The 13,347-nt window shown below is 37.6% G+C and overlaps 2 protein-coding genes across 9 annotated transcripts in view; one reads left to right on the top strand and one right to left on the bottom strand.

Moving 5' to 3' along the window:
- FERMT2 (FERM domain containing kindlin 2) overlaps window positions 1-13,347 on the top strand; it is an 80,504-nt gene that overhangs the window by 18,595 nt on the left and 48,562 nt on the right. For all 8 annotated transcript variants that reach the window (XM_049113174.1, XM_025443628.2, XM_049113173.1 and 5 more), the window contains exon 3: window positions 12,536-12,769. In XM_049113174.1, coding sequence (XP_048969131.1) covers window positions 12,536-12,769 — 234 coding nt within the window. The remainder of the gene's footprint in view (window positions 1-12,535; window positions 12,770-13,347) is intronic.
- Window positions 2,927-3,228, bottom strand: LOC118355483 (cytochrome c oxidase subunit 7A2, mitochondrial-like). Its single transcript, XM_035719852.2, has one exon. The coding sequence runs from the start codon at window positions 3,158-3,160 to the stop codon at window positions 2,942-2,944; it is 219 nt and encodes a 72-aa protein (XP_035575745.1). The 5' UTR covers window positions 3,161-3,228; the 3' UTR covers window positions 2,927-2,941.

The raw sequence follows: 13,347 nt of genomic DNA, 5'->3' as shown, positions 1-13,347 counted from the left end.
ATTAAACATGTTGCAGTAAGATCTGGTGAAGTCAGACTTAATGGAAAATTTGTTGAAACTCTAACCAGTATATTACTCTCTGCTGCAGCCCTTTGCCGTTGATATTTCTTGAATCAGGGCACCCTGGCTGGCTTAATTCATGGAGCTTATAACTCTTGATCTCAGGGTTGTGAGTTCAAGCCTCACATTTGGCATAGAACCTACCTTAAAAAAATCGAGGTGCCTGGGTGGCTCATTCGGTTAAGTATCTGCCTTCAGCTCGGGTCATGATCTCAGGGTCCTGGGATTGAGCTCCACATGGGGCTCCTTCCTCAGCAGGGAATCTGCTTCTTTTTCTCTTCTCTCTGCCTCTTCCATGGCTTGTGTGTGCACACTCTCTCTGTCTCAAATAAAGTCTTTTAAAACATTCCTTAACAACAACAAAAATTTTTTGAGATCTACCACATAATAGTGCTCTTACCAGTACAGGTCACTTATCTCTGAGGCAGGAAAGGCAGGTGCTAAGGAAGGGAAGGGAGGAAATAAAATCATCAAGTGAAGCATACTTCACTTCTCATTGTTCGCTCTGGCAAGACCTGGTGTTTCCACTGTAAGGGTTTTTAATTTAAACTATTTATTTGAGAGAGAGAGAGAGAATGAGTAGGTGGGAGGAGCAGAGGGAGAAGCAGACTCCCTGCTGAGCACAGGCTAGATCCCAGGACCTGGAAATCATGGCATGAGCTGAAGTCAGATGCTTAGCTGACTGAGCCACTCAGGTATCCCGTTCTTGTTTTGGTTGTGTGTGTGTGTTTATTTATTTATCAATATTTTTTAAGAGAGAGCGAGCATGCAGAAGGAGGGGCAAAGGGAGAGGGAGAAAGAGTCTTAAGCAGACTCTGCACTGAGTGCAGAGCCAACATGGGTCTCAAGACCCTGAGATCACAACCTGAGCTGATACTAAGAGTTGGCTGCTTAAGCAACTCTGCCACCTAGGCACCCCTGCACTGTATGTAATAATTTCTTTATCTCCCTGTAGATGTCTACTCTATCTTACTCCTAATACATATTTCTTATATAAAATGTGTAGGATGGTCATCAGGATTTTACTGTGAAATGTGAATGAATCTTAACATTAGTCCTTTGTCCTCAATTTAACATATCCAAACCTGCTTCTCTTCTGAATAACTTTATCTTGGTTAATGGAGTGGTATTTAAGAATGTCACTATTTACCCAAAGAATACAAAAACATGAATTCAGAGGGATGTATGCATCCCTGTGTTTATAGCAGTACTATTTACAAGAGCCAGGATATGGAAGCAGCCCAAGTGTCTATCAATTGATGGATTGATGGATGTATAAAGAAGATGTGAGATATATATATGTGTGTATATATTACACACAATGTAATAATATTCAGCTGTAAAAAAGCATAAAAAATCTTGACATTTGCAACAACATAGATGGATCTAGAGACTATAATGCTGAGTGAAATAAGTCAGAGAAAGACAAATACCATATAATTTCATTCATGTGGAATTTAAGAAACAAAACAAATGAGCATTGGGGGAAAAGAAAGACAATTCAAGAAACAGACTTAACTCTAGGGAACAAACTGATGGTTGCCAGAGGAGAGGTGGGTGTGGAGTGGGTGAAATAGGTAAAGAGGATTAAGGAGTACATTTGTGATGAGCACTAGGTGTTTAAAATAAAAACTTAAAAAAAAAAAAAAAGAATGTCACTTCAAGGGTGCCTGGGTGGCTCAATCAGTTAAGCATCTGCCTTTGGCTCTGGTCATGATCTCGGGGTCCTCATATCGAGCCACATGTTGGTCTCCATGCTCAACAGGGAATCTGCTTCTCTTTCTCTCTCTCTCTCTGCCCTTCCCATCACTTGTGCTCTCTCAAATAAAAAATAAAATCTTTAAAATAAAAAAAAATGCTAATTCTTTTTTTTTTTTTTTAAGAGTTTATTTATTTATTCATGAGAGACACATAGAAAGGCAGAGACATAGGCAGAGGGAGAAGCAGGCATGGAGCCTGATGCAAGACTTGATTCCGGATCTCCAGGATCATGCCCTGGGCTGAATACCATGCTAAACCACTGAGCCACCTGGGCTGCCCCTGCAACTTTCATTTTTAAAACTACAGAAAATTGCAACCAATACAATAAAACCACATTCCTTCCACCCCAAACTAGCAACCATTACCATTTTGTCTTATTTTGTTTCCAGCCTTAAAAAAAAAAAAAAAAAAGTCATGGAGTGCATGGTAGAAATTAGAACAATATCAAAGGGCTTAGAGTAGAAAAAGAGGTAAACCTCCCAACCCCAGACACCTGATCTTCTCTCCCAGAGGCAACCCTGCTACAGGTTTCTTATATTTCCTTACAAAGATATTTTATGCACATATGAGCATAGGTTTTAGTGTGTTATCCTCCCCTTTTTTCCCCCACAATTGGGATGGGAGCTCATGATGTACAACATTCTGTGTCTTGCGTTTTTAAATTAGTATTTCTTGGAGATTGTTGAAACAGGAGAGTTTAAATCTGGGACTTGATCCCAGACATCAGGATCACACCCTGAGCTGGAGGCAGAAGCTCATCTGCTGAGCCATCCAGGTATCCCAAAAATGCCAGTTTGGAAGTCACACTAATCTGGATTCAAAATCTCACTTCTGTATATGCTAGCCTTTTTTTTTTTTGTTTTTTTTTTACCTTGGGCCAGGTTATATAATTCCTCTGTCCTTTGGTTTCCTCATCTCCCGAAACAAGGATTAAACAGTATTTATTACTTGGGATTTTTTTTTTTTCATGGTAAAGACTGCTTTATTGGTGGCAGTTAGTATAAGTCAATAAATATTGAGTTTATCAATTACTGGTCCATAGAGAGCTGAATGAAACTGAACCAACTGCCTGCTGAGATGAACTGAAGTCAATCTTGCTTCTTGGGAAAAGAAGCCACAGCTAGCTAATAATGGCATATGCTGTTCCACCAACTGTAAGCATCATAGTGGCTCTATACAGGAGGGCATCAGCTACTCCATCCTTTAGATGCACTGGTATTCCATTATCCTCCTGAAATAGCTTTTGTTTCTCTGGAACTTTATTTTCAAACTGCCTGCGTGAAACAGTACTTATGGTCGTCTGGGCAATCTGGCGAAGAGTCAGCAGATTCCGCAGCATCTTGGCTCAGTTACTACCCACCAACTGCGACAACTGAACACCAGGAACGAAAGTCCCCGCACCGGAACCGGAACTACCTCTCTACTTGGGATTTTTGGGAGAATTAAATGATAGTGTATTAAGTGCTCCTGGCATATATTTAATGTTAAATAAACAAATCTTAGTGCTTTTGTCACTGTCCGTTTAATTCTCAAGCTAGGAGCTTTCTAGCTTTTCTCTTCGCCTTTCAGCTGTCTTTTCTTTCTTTCTTTTTTTTAAATTTTATTTATTTATTCATGAGAGACACACAGAGAGAGAGGCGGAGACATAGGCAGGGGGAGAAGCAGCCAGCTATCTTTTCTCATCGATAGTCAATCTTGTTAAGACCTGTGATTCTTAGACATGTTTCTCATATTTGGCTCTTTTTCTTTAGCTTCTTCCTGAGGTCAGGTCCTGCTTCCAGAGTATTGCAGTAAATGTCTTGTTGCCAGACTCTTCCTAATTCATTCTCCATAATCCCATCACAATCTGATTTGGAGACTCCATTGTTTATAGGGTTGTTCCTCTTAGCACATGTTGGAAGTCCCACATCTCATAAGATGGGTAGAACATCATCTTTAGAACCTCATTCCTCTTTGACATTAAAGTTGGTTGCTTCTGTAGCATTTTGTTCTTTTATCTTTTTAGCTCATTTTACTTGTCTGTGTCCCTTACTTGGACTATGTATGTCTCTTGGATGGGAGTTCTTACTTGCTAATTTTATATTCCAGTGGCCAAGTGTAGTGTGGCAAATGGTAGGTACTTGGAAAATGTTTATGGATTAATTTATTGATTGTGTACCTGAAGAATAACAGTCTTCATTTTACTTCCCCTTTCCCTTTTTGAAGATCTGAGTAATTAAAGAGACCAGAACAAGAAGGCACACCTAAAATTAAGGGAAGAGGATCTTCAGCATCCTTACCTCTGAAATTAAAAGTTTGAGAGGAAGGAGACCTAAAGGGGTGAGAGTAAGGAGTTCTTCAGGACAAAAGAATATGTGATTGAATGGTGAAATTAAGATCTGCTATCCTTAAAAAAAAAAAAAAAAAAAAAAAAAAAAAAAAAAGATCTGCTGTCCTTAAATTTCAATAAATATTAGAGATAACATCATAGATATCATTTTTAAACCAATAAACCTATTTAAGCATTAATTTTACCTGTAGATCTTGTCTTTACACATTATTGGCAATGACATCTCATTAGAAACATTAGAAGAGTTGTGTATTTGTTTTAGCAAATAGAGAGGAAAGCAGAAACAAAAGCTTCTACTGTCGGTAGCTTAGTAAATGTAAGAAACCTTGCCTTAACACAGTAAATTACAGCTGGGAAAGAGGAAGAAGGTAGGTTAGTTCCTGGAGTTGCGGAAAGAGGACTAGGGAGATGCCCAGTGCCGTTAGTTAGACGGAAGCCCTTGTCTCCCTTACAACTTAATAACCGTGTTCTCGTTCTTCCCTCTCTAACCCACACTCTGCAGGTGCTATTGCTAGCAGTTTTCCTTACATCTTGTGTTGAAGCACTGACCATATATTTTCCAAAAAACCTTGTGATACCTGTTTAGTGTGATATAATATTGTTAGTAATATGCTTTGGGTCATTTTAGATTTGGGCAGCAGTCTGATTTGGAACCTAACTGTTGTTTATGATATTTCTTTGTGGCAAATCTGAACTTTCAAACCAAAAAATGAATTTTTGGAATATAATCATTTTGCATAAAAGGGATTGCCTTCGACAAAGTAATTCATCCTTTTTAGAAGATGTGAGCAAGAAGAGGAAGTCAATTCAGTTTGATTTCTCCACATCTAGGGGAAATCTCTGTTGTGCTTCTGGTTGTTATAGAAGCATGTTTTACTTCTGAAGTTGAAGACAAAGTGGATTTTTAAAATTAATTTACATATTATTTTTCTTGATGTTTTAAGGATACTTTGCCTGTTGGGGCAATACATTCTTGGGGTAGTAATGAAGGATCGTTAAATTTTTCAATATGAGGATTTATTCATTTTTCAGGTATTGTATGCCAGGCATCATGCTAGGTGCAGTAATATAGTGGTGACTGAAATAGACAGTGTTTTTGTTTTAGAGTATATAGTCTAATTGGGAAGAAAGACACTCCTCCCATGAACAACAAACAATGAATGCAAATTTTGATCATCAATATCACAGTGTACTGAAATAGAGAATAACAGAGGGACATAGGTCAATTGGAAGGTTTATCTTAGGGTGGCTAAAAACGACTTCTCTGGGAATATGAAATTTAAACTAAAATTTGAGAAAGATAAGAGAATTTGCATTCAGAATGGAATAGTGTGTGCAAAGCCACTGAGGCAAGATAGAGCTTACTTATTAGTTCTTGGAGAAAAGAAGGAAAGTGTGGTTGAAGCAGACGGAAGAGTAGCATAAAATAAATTCAGAGGAGTAGATGGGCCATAGTGTGTGGGCCTTTGTAGACTACGATAAGGTATTTGGATTTTGAGTGCATTTAGAAGCTGTTATTTTCATCAGGAGAATGACATGAGTGTTAAGTGGATCACCTTGGATGTTGTGTGGAAGGTGCTGAATGGAATCAGGAGGCTAGTCAGGCTATTGCAGTAATCAGTGGAAGAGATGCTAGTGACCTAAACAAAATGGGTTCATGCTAGTGGAAATTGGAGATTTTTGGAAGTTAAACTGAAAGGATTGCTGATAAATGTGGGGAATGGTGGGAAAAGAAGGATCTATTACTTCTAGAATCTGGTTTGAGCAACTGGGTTGATGGTTAGTGCTATTTAGTAATAGTAGAGATAAGAGAAAATTGGGTTAAGTTTTGGATATATGAAGTTTGAGATGCCTGTGAGACATCTAGATGGAGAAATGAGATAGGCAGTAGGATGTATAAGCTGGTACTCTAAGCAGAAGTTTGGACTGTAGATAAAATGTATAGATGACATTTAAAGCCGCGGTAATGGATGAGATACCTAGGGAGCCAGTGTAAGAAGTGTATGGTTCCTAGAAGGTGAGTAGGGCAGCAGAGCATAGTTAACAGGATTGGTTTGAGATAAATAGATACTTCTTTTATTATAAGACAAAGGCAGAGACCCATGCAGGTACAAAGGCTGCCACAACCTTTAGTTTGTTACAACAAAAAAACAGAGTATCTGCAAAGCATGATAAAAGGAAGTGTGCCTGTGATTGTTTCAATCTAGTTGTGAAATGAATGAGGGAAAATCTGAGTTTGGTAGATGAGTAACTAGGTGGAATAAGTAAATGGTGTGATGGAGTTCTAAAGTCTTATTTTGGAGGTCAAGAGGACACTGGCCTATGATATCTGGTCTGGTCAGTTTGCATGGCTAGTTCGCAGTGGTGTCAGAACCAGTTGCTTAGTAGCTTTGTTAATAGCTTACTAGGATTGAAGAGTTTTTGCCATCATTAAAGACAGGGTGAATTCTTGACATGCAATAGTTAACACTACCTAATTTGGAGTTTTAAGAGGATGCTAAAATAAAACGGAACAGGACAAACTGTATATTAGCACAACAGAAAAATATTACTAAAAAATAAGGCATGTGCCCAGAAAGCATCTGTGTACTTCTAATTTAATACAAAATGTTGACTTACCAGAGATTATCTAATGTAAACTTTGCTTCTGGTTTATGAAGTTATGAGAATGCTAAACAAATTTTGTATTTCCTTCCTTCCTGAATATTATTTCTTAAATATGCAACAGAAATCTAAGCCACTTAAAAGTAACATTTTGTTTCCTATTTGTTTCAAATTGTTACTAATAAGTTACTTATTTTTGAAATGTGGTACTTAAAAATAAGTTAATTTGGTTAACTTTCTATTTGTCATTTTTTTACTTTTTAAACAATTAAAAAAATTTTTTTAAGATTTATTTATTTATTCAGAGAGAGCGAAAGAGAGGCAGAGACACAGGCAGAGAGAGAAGCAGGCTCCATGCAGGAAGCCCGATGTGGGACTCGATCCTGGGTCTCCAGGATCACACCCCGGGCTGCAGGCAGTGCTAAACCACTGCGCCACCGGGGTTTCCCAACAATTAAAATTTTTTAAAAAATGAAAGTAAATAATTACATTTTAGAATTGCATAATAAAATAGTTAAGAAGGAATTGTGGCCCTAATAGGAAAAGATTAAATAGAGTATTAATAGTGTATCCCCTTTCTCTGTGCTTATATTTTCTAGAGTGTAAGGAAGCTATCATTGCAAAAAGAGGGACATAGTGTTTTCCCTAGCAGAAAGCTTTTTGAAATACTTGATTTTTTTTTTGTGACTCCTGGAGTCATGGAGCAGGTGAATGCTCCAAAGGCCATTTGGTAGAATAAGCAATGTTTGTATACTCAGCCTCACAATAATGAAACCCTTAAGTTTTGTTCCTTAGAATACACAAATGGTGTCTTTGTAGGTTAAATACTCAACTACTTCTTGAATTTGAAGAGCATTCTGTTAGTCAAGAGAGATTTTTATTGATTCAGTTAATGTTTTAGCCATTTGCAATTTTAATGATGTAAATTTGAGTGTCAGATAGTGTTACTTTTATGTGGAACAGAGCACAGCATGATTGGATCTATTAAATAAGGGAGGAACACAGCAATAATTCTTTCCAGAATTCTAGCAAAATTTTTTTAAGTTAATTTTAAAAGTTTATAAATTCTAGTATAACTAACAAACAGTGGTAGTTTTAGGCATATAATATAGTGATTCAATAATTCTATACATTACTCAGTGCTGGCAAAGTGTTTTTGAAAAATTGACGTATATTACTAAAAGTATTCTAGATGACCTTTATTGGTTTATGGAACCATAATCTAAATAGTTCTTGACTTCTGAAAAAGGCTAGATTTATGAATAAAGAAAGAAATGTCTTTTCTACTGCAAGAGAGAAAATGACTTTATAGTATTCCCCCCTTAGATTTTCTTTCTGAGGTTTGTATTTATAGTGTGTTGCCTCTTAAAATCTAGATAAAATATTTTAAAGTCACAATATACCAAATAAAAGAAGGTGGTTACACTATACCTGGAGCATAACTGAAAATTAACTTTGGAAAAATTGACTACTAGAACATATTGTTGAACATGATCTACCCCTTGAATGGTTTTATAATGCTGATGAAACAAGTCCCCCTTATGGTGATGCTTGCTAACTCCTACCATGGCAAGTGCCAGGCTGATGGTTTTGTTGTTGTTGTTGTTGTTGTTTGTTTTTGTTTTTGTTTTGAGAGTGAGGGTATGGAGAGAATCTTAAGCAATCTTAAGCAGCCTCCACAACCCTGGCGTGGGGCTCCATCTCACAACCGTGAAGTCATGACCTGAGCCAAAATCAAGAGTCAGTCACTTAATTGACTGAGTCACCCAGGTGCCCCAGGCTGATTATTCTTATGTGTGAGTGTGTGTGTTGCATTTAGTTGTCTAATGCTATGTTTGAAACACTAAGGCTGCCATTCTAAAAAATTAGAAATGTTTATTAGAACAGGTGCGGGTTTCAGATTTTGATGTGGGAGTAAAATACATGGAAAGTTGTTCTAAAGTTTCATTATGTACATGTAGGGAACTTCAATAACTTTCTTTATAAATTGTAATGCCACATAAGGAAAATAAGCCATTATTTTATGAATCACCAGCATTTTCATTTGCTTTTCATTATTTATTTGTAGTGATTTTATAGATGACCATTTTACTTTTAAAATCAAAGTTTTTATGCTTCTACTCAGTCTTTGATTGGAGGAATATATAAATATATATCTTGATATTTGAAATCTCCTGTGCACATTGTGTTTATATCAGTTACAGTTGACATAGTATAGTTTAACTTATTACTGTGGAGACAAGCTGTGCTGTAGCATACTAGATAACCTAAGTACTTTCAAGAGTTACTGCATTAAGATATACTGCTTTACACATACATACAAAATTTGTTAAGTATTTTTGATGTATAATTGGCTCTTACACTTGCCTTGTTGAGTGATTCTCAATTGGTAGATCATCGTTTTTCTCAGGATTTTTATCAGTGTATAAAATTCATTTTTGCTGCTTCTGAATAGAACAGCTATATTCTTGTGATATTCTGGGTGAAGCCAGTTATGGTACTTGAGGTGAAGGTATTACTAGTTTTGAAGTAGGATACATAGTGTTATACAAAGCCAGCAGCAAAGGAAGATTTTCTAGAAGGTGAGAAAACATTATTTTGTGTATTTAAGAGAGCTTAATCAAGTTTCTAAAAAGTTTTGAGGTGAAACAGACACAATGACTGTGCTGAAGAGCAAATTAAGAAATGGTAATTGTAAATGCGTTTTGAGTTTTATATTATCATTCCAATCACTTTTTAAAGGAGCACTTGGGTGGCTCGATTGGTTAGGCATTGGATTTGATCTCAGCTAGGCTCTTGATCTCAGGTTGGAGAGTTCAGGCTGGGCATGGAGCCTATTAAAAAAAAAATGACATTGTAGGGGCACCTGGGAGGCTCAGTCGGTTAAGCGTCCAACTCTTGGTTTTGGCTCAGGTCACGAGCTCTGATTTCTGCATGGGGTGCCCCACTCAGTGAGGAGTCTATTTCCCCTCTCTCTCTCCTCCTTGGCTACTCCCCTCTTGCCTCTCCCCCCTACTTATGCTGTCTCTCTAAAATAAATCTTTTTAAAAAATGTAATTCTTTTAAAAAATGATCTTGTAATAACTTCTTTGTTTTCTTCTTCTTTCTTCTTCTTCATGAGAGACACACAGAGAGAGGCAGAGACACAGGCAGAGGGAAAAGCAGGCTCCCTCTGGGGGGCCTGACCTGGGACTCAATCCCAGGTCTCGTAATCAGGCCGTGGACTGAAGGCGGCGCTAAACCTCTGAGCCATCAGGCTGCCTCAACTTTCTCTTCTTTAAAACAAACCTAGGGCAGCGCTGGTGGCTCAGCGGTTTAGCGCCGCCTTCAGCCCAGGGCCTGATCCTGGAGACCCAGGGTCAAGTCCCCCATCAGGCTCCCTGCATGGAGCCTGCTTCTCCCTCTGCCTGTGTCTCTGTCTCTCTCTCTGTCTCTCATGAATAAATAAATAAAATCTTTTAAAAAAATGGAAAAAAAAACCCTAAAAATACTCCTTGGATTTGCTTTCCACTTTCTGTCCATCTGCCATCCTATTATTGTGCTCCTCCTGTAACAAAGTACTCAGGAAAAGTTCTCTGTATTCCTTATCACTACTTCCTCACTGCCTAACCATTGCTACTCGGACTTTTATTTCCACTCCCACATTAATTTATGTATCTCTCATTTTCACTCTGTTTCCTGTAGTTCTTCAGAATTATCAGTGATGATTTTGAAACATAACATTCCCTTGTTTATTCTTGCTGGATGCAGGTGGGCTGCTCCTTTGTTGTGAGGAAGGGAGGTGGAATTGATAGGGAGGGTCAGATTTTTAGAGGAAGATCAGGAGAGTTAGCTGTTTCTGAGTTTAGAGTTCAAAACCTAATTGATGGAAAGTTGAGATTTTCATTCATCAGAGACCCATGAAGTTTTTCTGTAAAAGTCCTGATACAAATATTTGGGGCTTTGTGGGTCTGCCTGAGTGAAGGGTGGCCAGCTATATGCATTGACAGCCAGAAAGTAGTAGGAATTTAATGGCCTTGGGAGCAACCAAGGAAGTAGATAGATACCTCACCTTATGTTTCCTTAGGTGGGACAAGTCTTAGGCATCTTCTACATAATTCCTCAGGGGGTCTTTAGCAGGACTGAACTCCCAGTTATACACAGTAGTCAGTGAACCCTTAATACACTTCTCTGTAACCGTCTCACTTCCTATTCCCTTCAAAGTGTGCTTCCCTTCAAAGTTCTCATCTCAGGTTTGCCTTTTGGGGGAATCCAAATGATATATCAGTGTTTACAGAGGAGGAGGAGGATACAGCTTTTTCTTCCCTTTTCCCCCCACTGGGGAGATAGGTCTTCCTTAGTGGTTGACATTGGCCCAGAGGACAGAAGAGTGAATGGACTGAGGTATGGGGAGGAAAGTAATATATGCCTACCTACCATTAATTCAGTTCAGCTCAGACTTACTCAAATTGGTTCATTCTTTGCAGTTATCTTTTCCTGTTTTGGGTTCTCTCTTCGTGAAAAGTAAACCCTTTATATAATGTGTGTGACCATTTACCTCAATAAATGAAAAGGTTCCAACCTTGGTGGTTTTTAATGTTAGATAAGATTTTCAGTATTTAAAGTTGATTGACAAATTCTGTGCTGGAAAATAATTTAAGATGCAGGGTACTGGGCAGCCCAGGTGGCTCAGCGGTTTGGCGCCGCCTTCAGCCCCAGGTGTGATTCTAGAGACCTGGGATCGAGTCCCACATCAGGTTCCCTGCTGCGTGGGGCCTGCTTCTCCCTCTGCCTGTGTCTCTGCCTCTCTCTCTCTCTCTGTGGGTCTCTCATGAATAAATAAATGAAATCTTTAAAAAAAAAAAAAAAAGATGCAGGGTACTACATACAGTGTGTCTCACAATTAAGTGAGTAGTTATAAAATAGGAATTATATATATTAATACAATTAAACTTCAATTGACATAATTGACTGGGTTTTTCCAAAACAAATATTAAAATTTCAAAGTGGCAATGTAGTCAGAAGTAACTACAATTCTCCCATTACTTACTGATTAATTTTTTTTAATGTCTGGGGATTTAATTGAAGACTTTTTCCATTTGTGTTTCTTCCACAATGAGAAATTCAGTCATGTGATTTAAGTTTCACCATTGAAGAAGGTGTTTCTAGGCACATGATGTGGAAATTTTATTTTTTACTGTGTGAGGCTTTCAGGTATACAAGTTGTGTTAAAAAAAAAAAAAGTATATGCTTTTAAGCTCTTTTTTTTTTAAAGTTGACCAAGGCTTTTAAAACTTATATTAAAATGATCTTTTTATCAGAATCATGAGAGTAGTTTTTGTTTCCAAAAATGTTATTTTCCAGGGTTTTTTTTTTTTTTTTTTCTTTCCCTGGAAGGCTTTGTTTCTTTTTTTGTTTTTGTTTTAAAAATTTGTTTATTTGAGACAGAATGTGCACAGGAGCGGGTAGGGCGGGGGTGGAGGAACCAAGGAAAAGGGAATCCTTGGAGTCCCAGGCTCAGTCTCAGGACCCTCTTCATCCCTGTGTCCCATATTGTACCTGGTATAAGCATTATTAGTGTTCTAATAATTCTGCGTCAGCTACCTCATGTATGGGCTTTCAAGGGCACAGAATGTTTTCTCTGCTCTTTAGTATTTCTTTTATACTCATCACATAAAAGACAATATTTAATTAGTTGCTTATATTAAATATCCAATTAGTTATCATATAATTTCTTTCGAAGTAATCTTAGTGATTTTTAAGTGTTTTTAAATGTTTTGTGTATTGCTTGTGTTTTTATAGATGTAAAAAAAGATTGGTCTGATCATGCTCTCTGGTGGGAAAAGAAGAGAACTTGGCTTCTTAAAACACATTGGACCTTGGATAAGTATGGCATTCAGGCAGATGCTAAGCTTCAGTTCACCCCCCAGCACAAACTGCTTCGCCTACAGCTTCCCAACATGAAGTATGTGAAGGTGAAAGTGAATTTCTCTGATAGAGTCTTCAAAGCTGTTTCTGACATCTGTAAGACTTTTAGTAAGTATTAAATTCTTCATGAACATATGAGTTATGTGAAATATGTATGACTGATGATTAACACTGAGCTTATTTCAAAGAGTAGGCTGGGGTGAGCTATGTATGTATGTGTATGTCAGTTTTTCACTTTATTCTTGGAAGTTTTATATCACTTCAAGATAAATATTAAAGTAAGATGGAACAGGAGGAGTCTAACATAGATTCTTTTCTTGCTAGAAATGTATCAGGTATGTATTATTATATAATACTTCATTCTGATGACTTAATTTATTTCTCGGGAAGGAGAAGGAAAAAGCATTATTTTCAGGATGTAGCTTTTGTAATGTTTCCTTCAGGTAAGTCACTATTTGACTTTAGTGATTGAGCACATTGTGTCACTTCCTTCACTAAAGGCCTGACACAGCTCTAAAGGAAATGACCATGAGTGTTACCTTCCTTAAGCAGTCTACAACTTGAACACTCTTGTAGTAATTCTGTTTATGCTTTCTGAAATGAAATGTGGGTTACTTTTGGCTGACCCAGTTATGTCATGTGACAGGAAGTATTCGGCCATCAGAGAGAATGTGAACTATTGTCAT

Source organism: Canis lupus, chromosome 8 (assembly GCF_003254725.2).
Source record: "Canis lupus dingo isolate Sandy chromosome 8, ASM325472v2, whole genome shotgun sequence".
Taxonomy (NCBI): Eukaryota; Metazoa; Chordata; class Mammalia; order Carnivora; family Canidae; genus Canis; species Canis lupus.
This window is presented reverse-complemented; position numbering and strand designations above follow the sequence as displayed.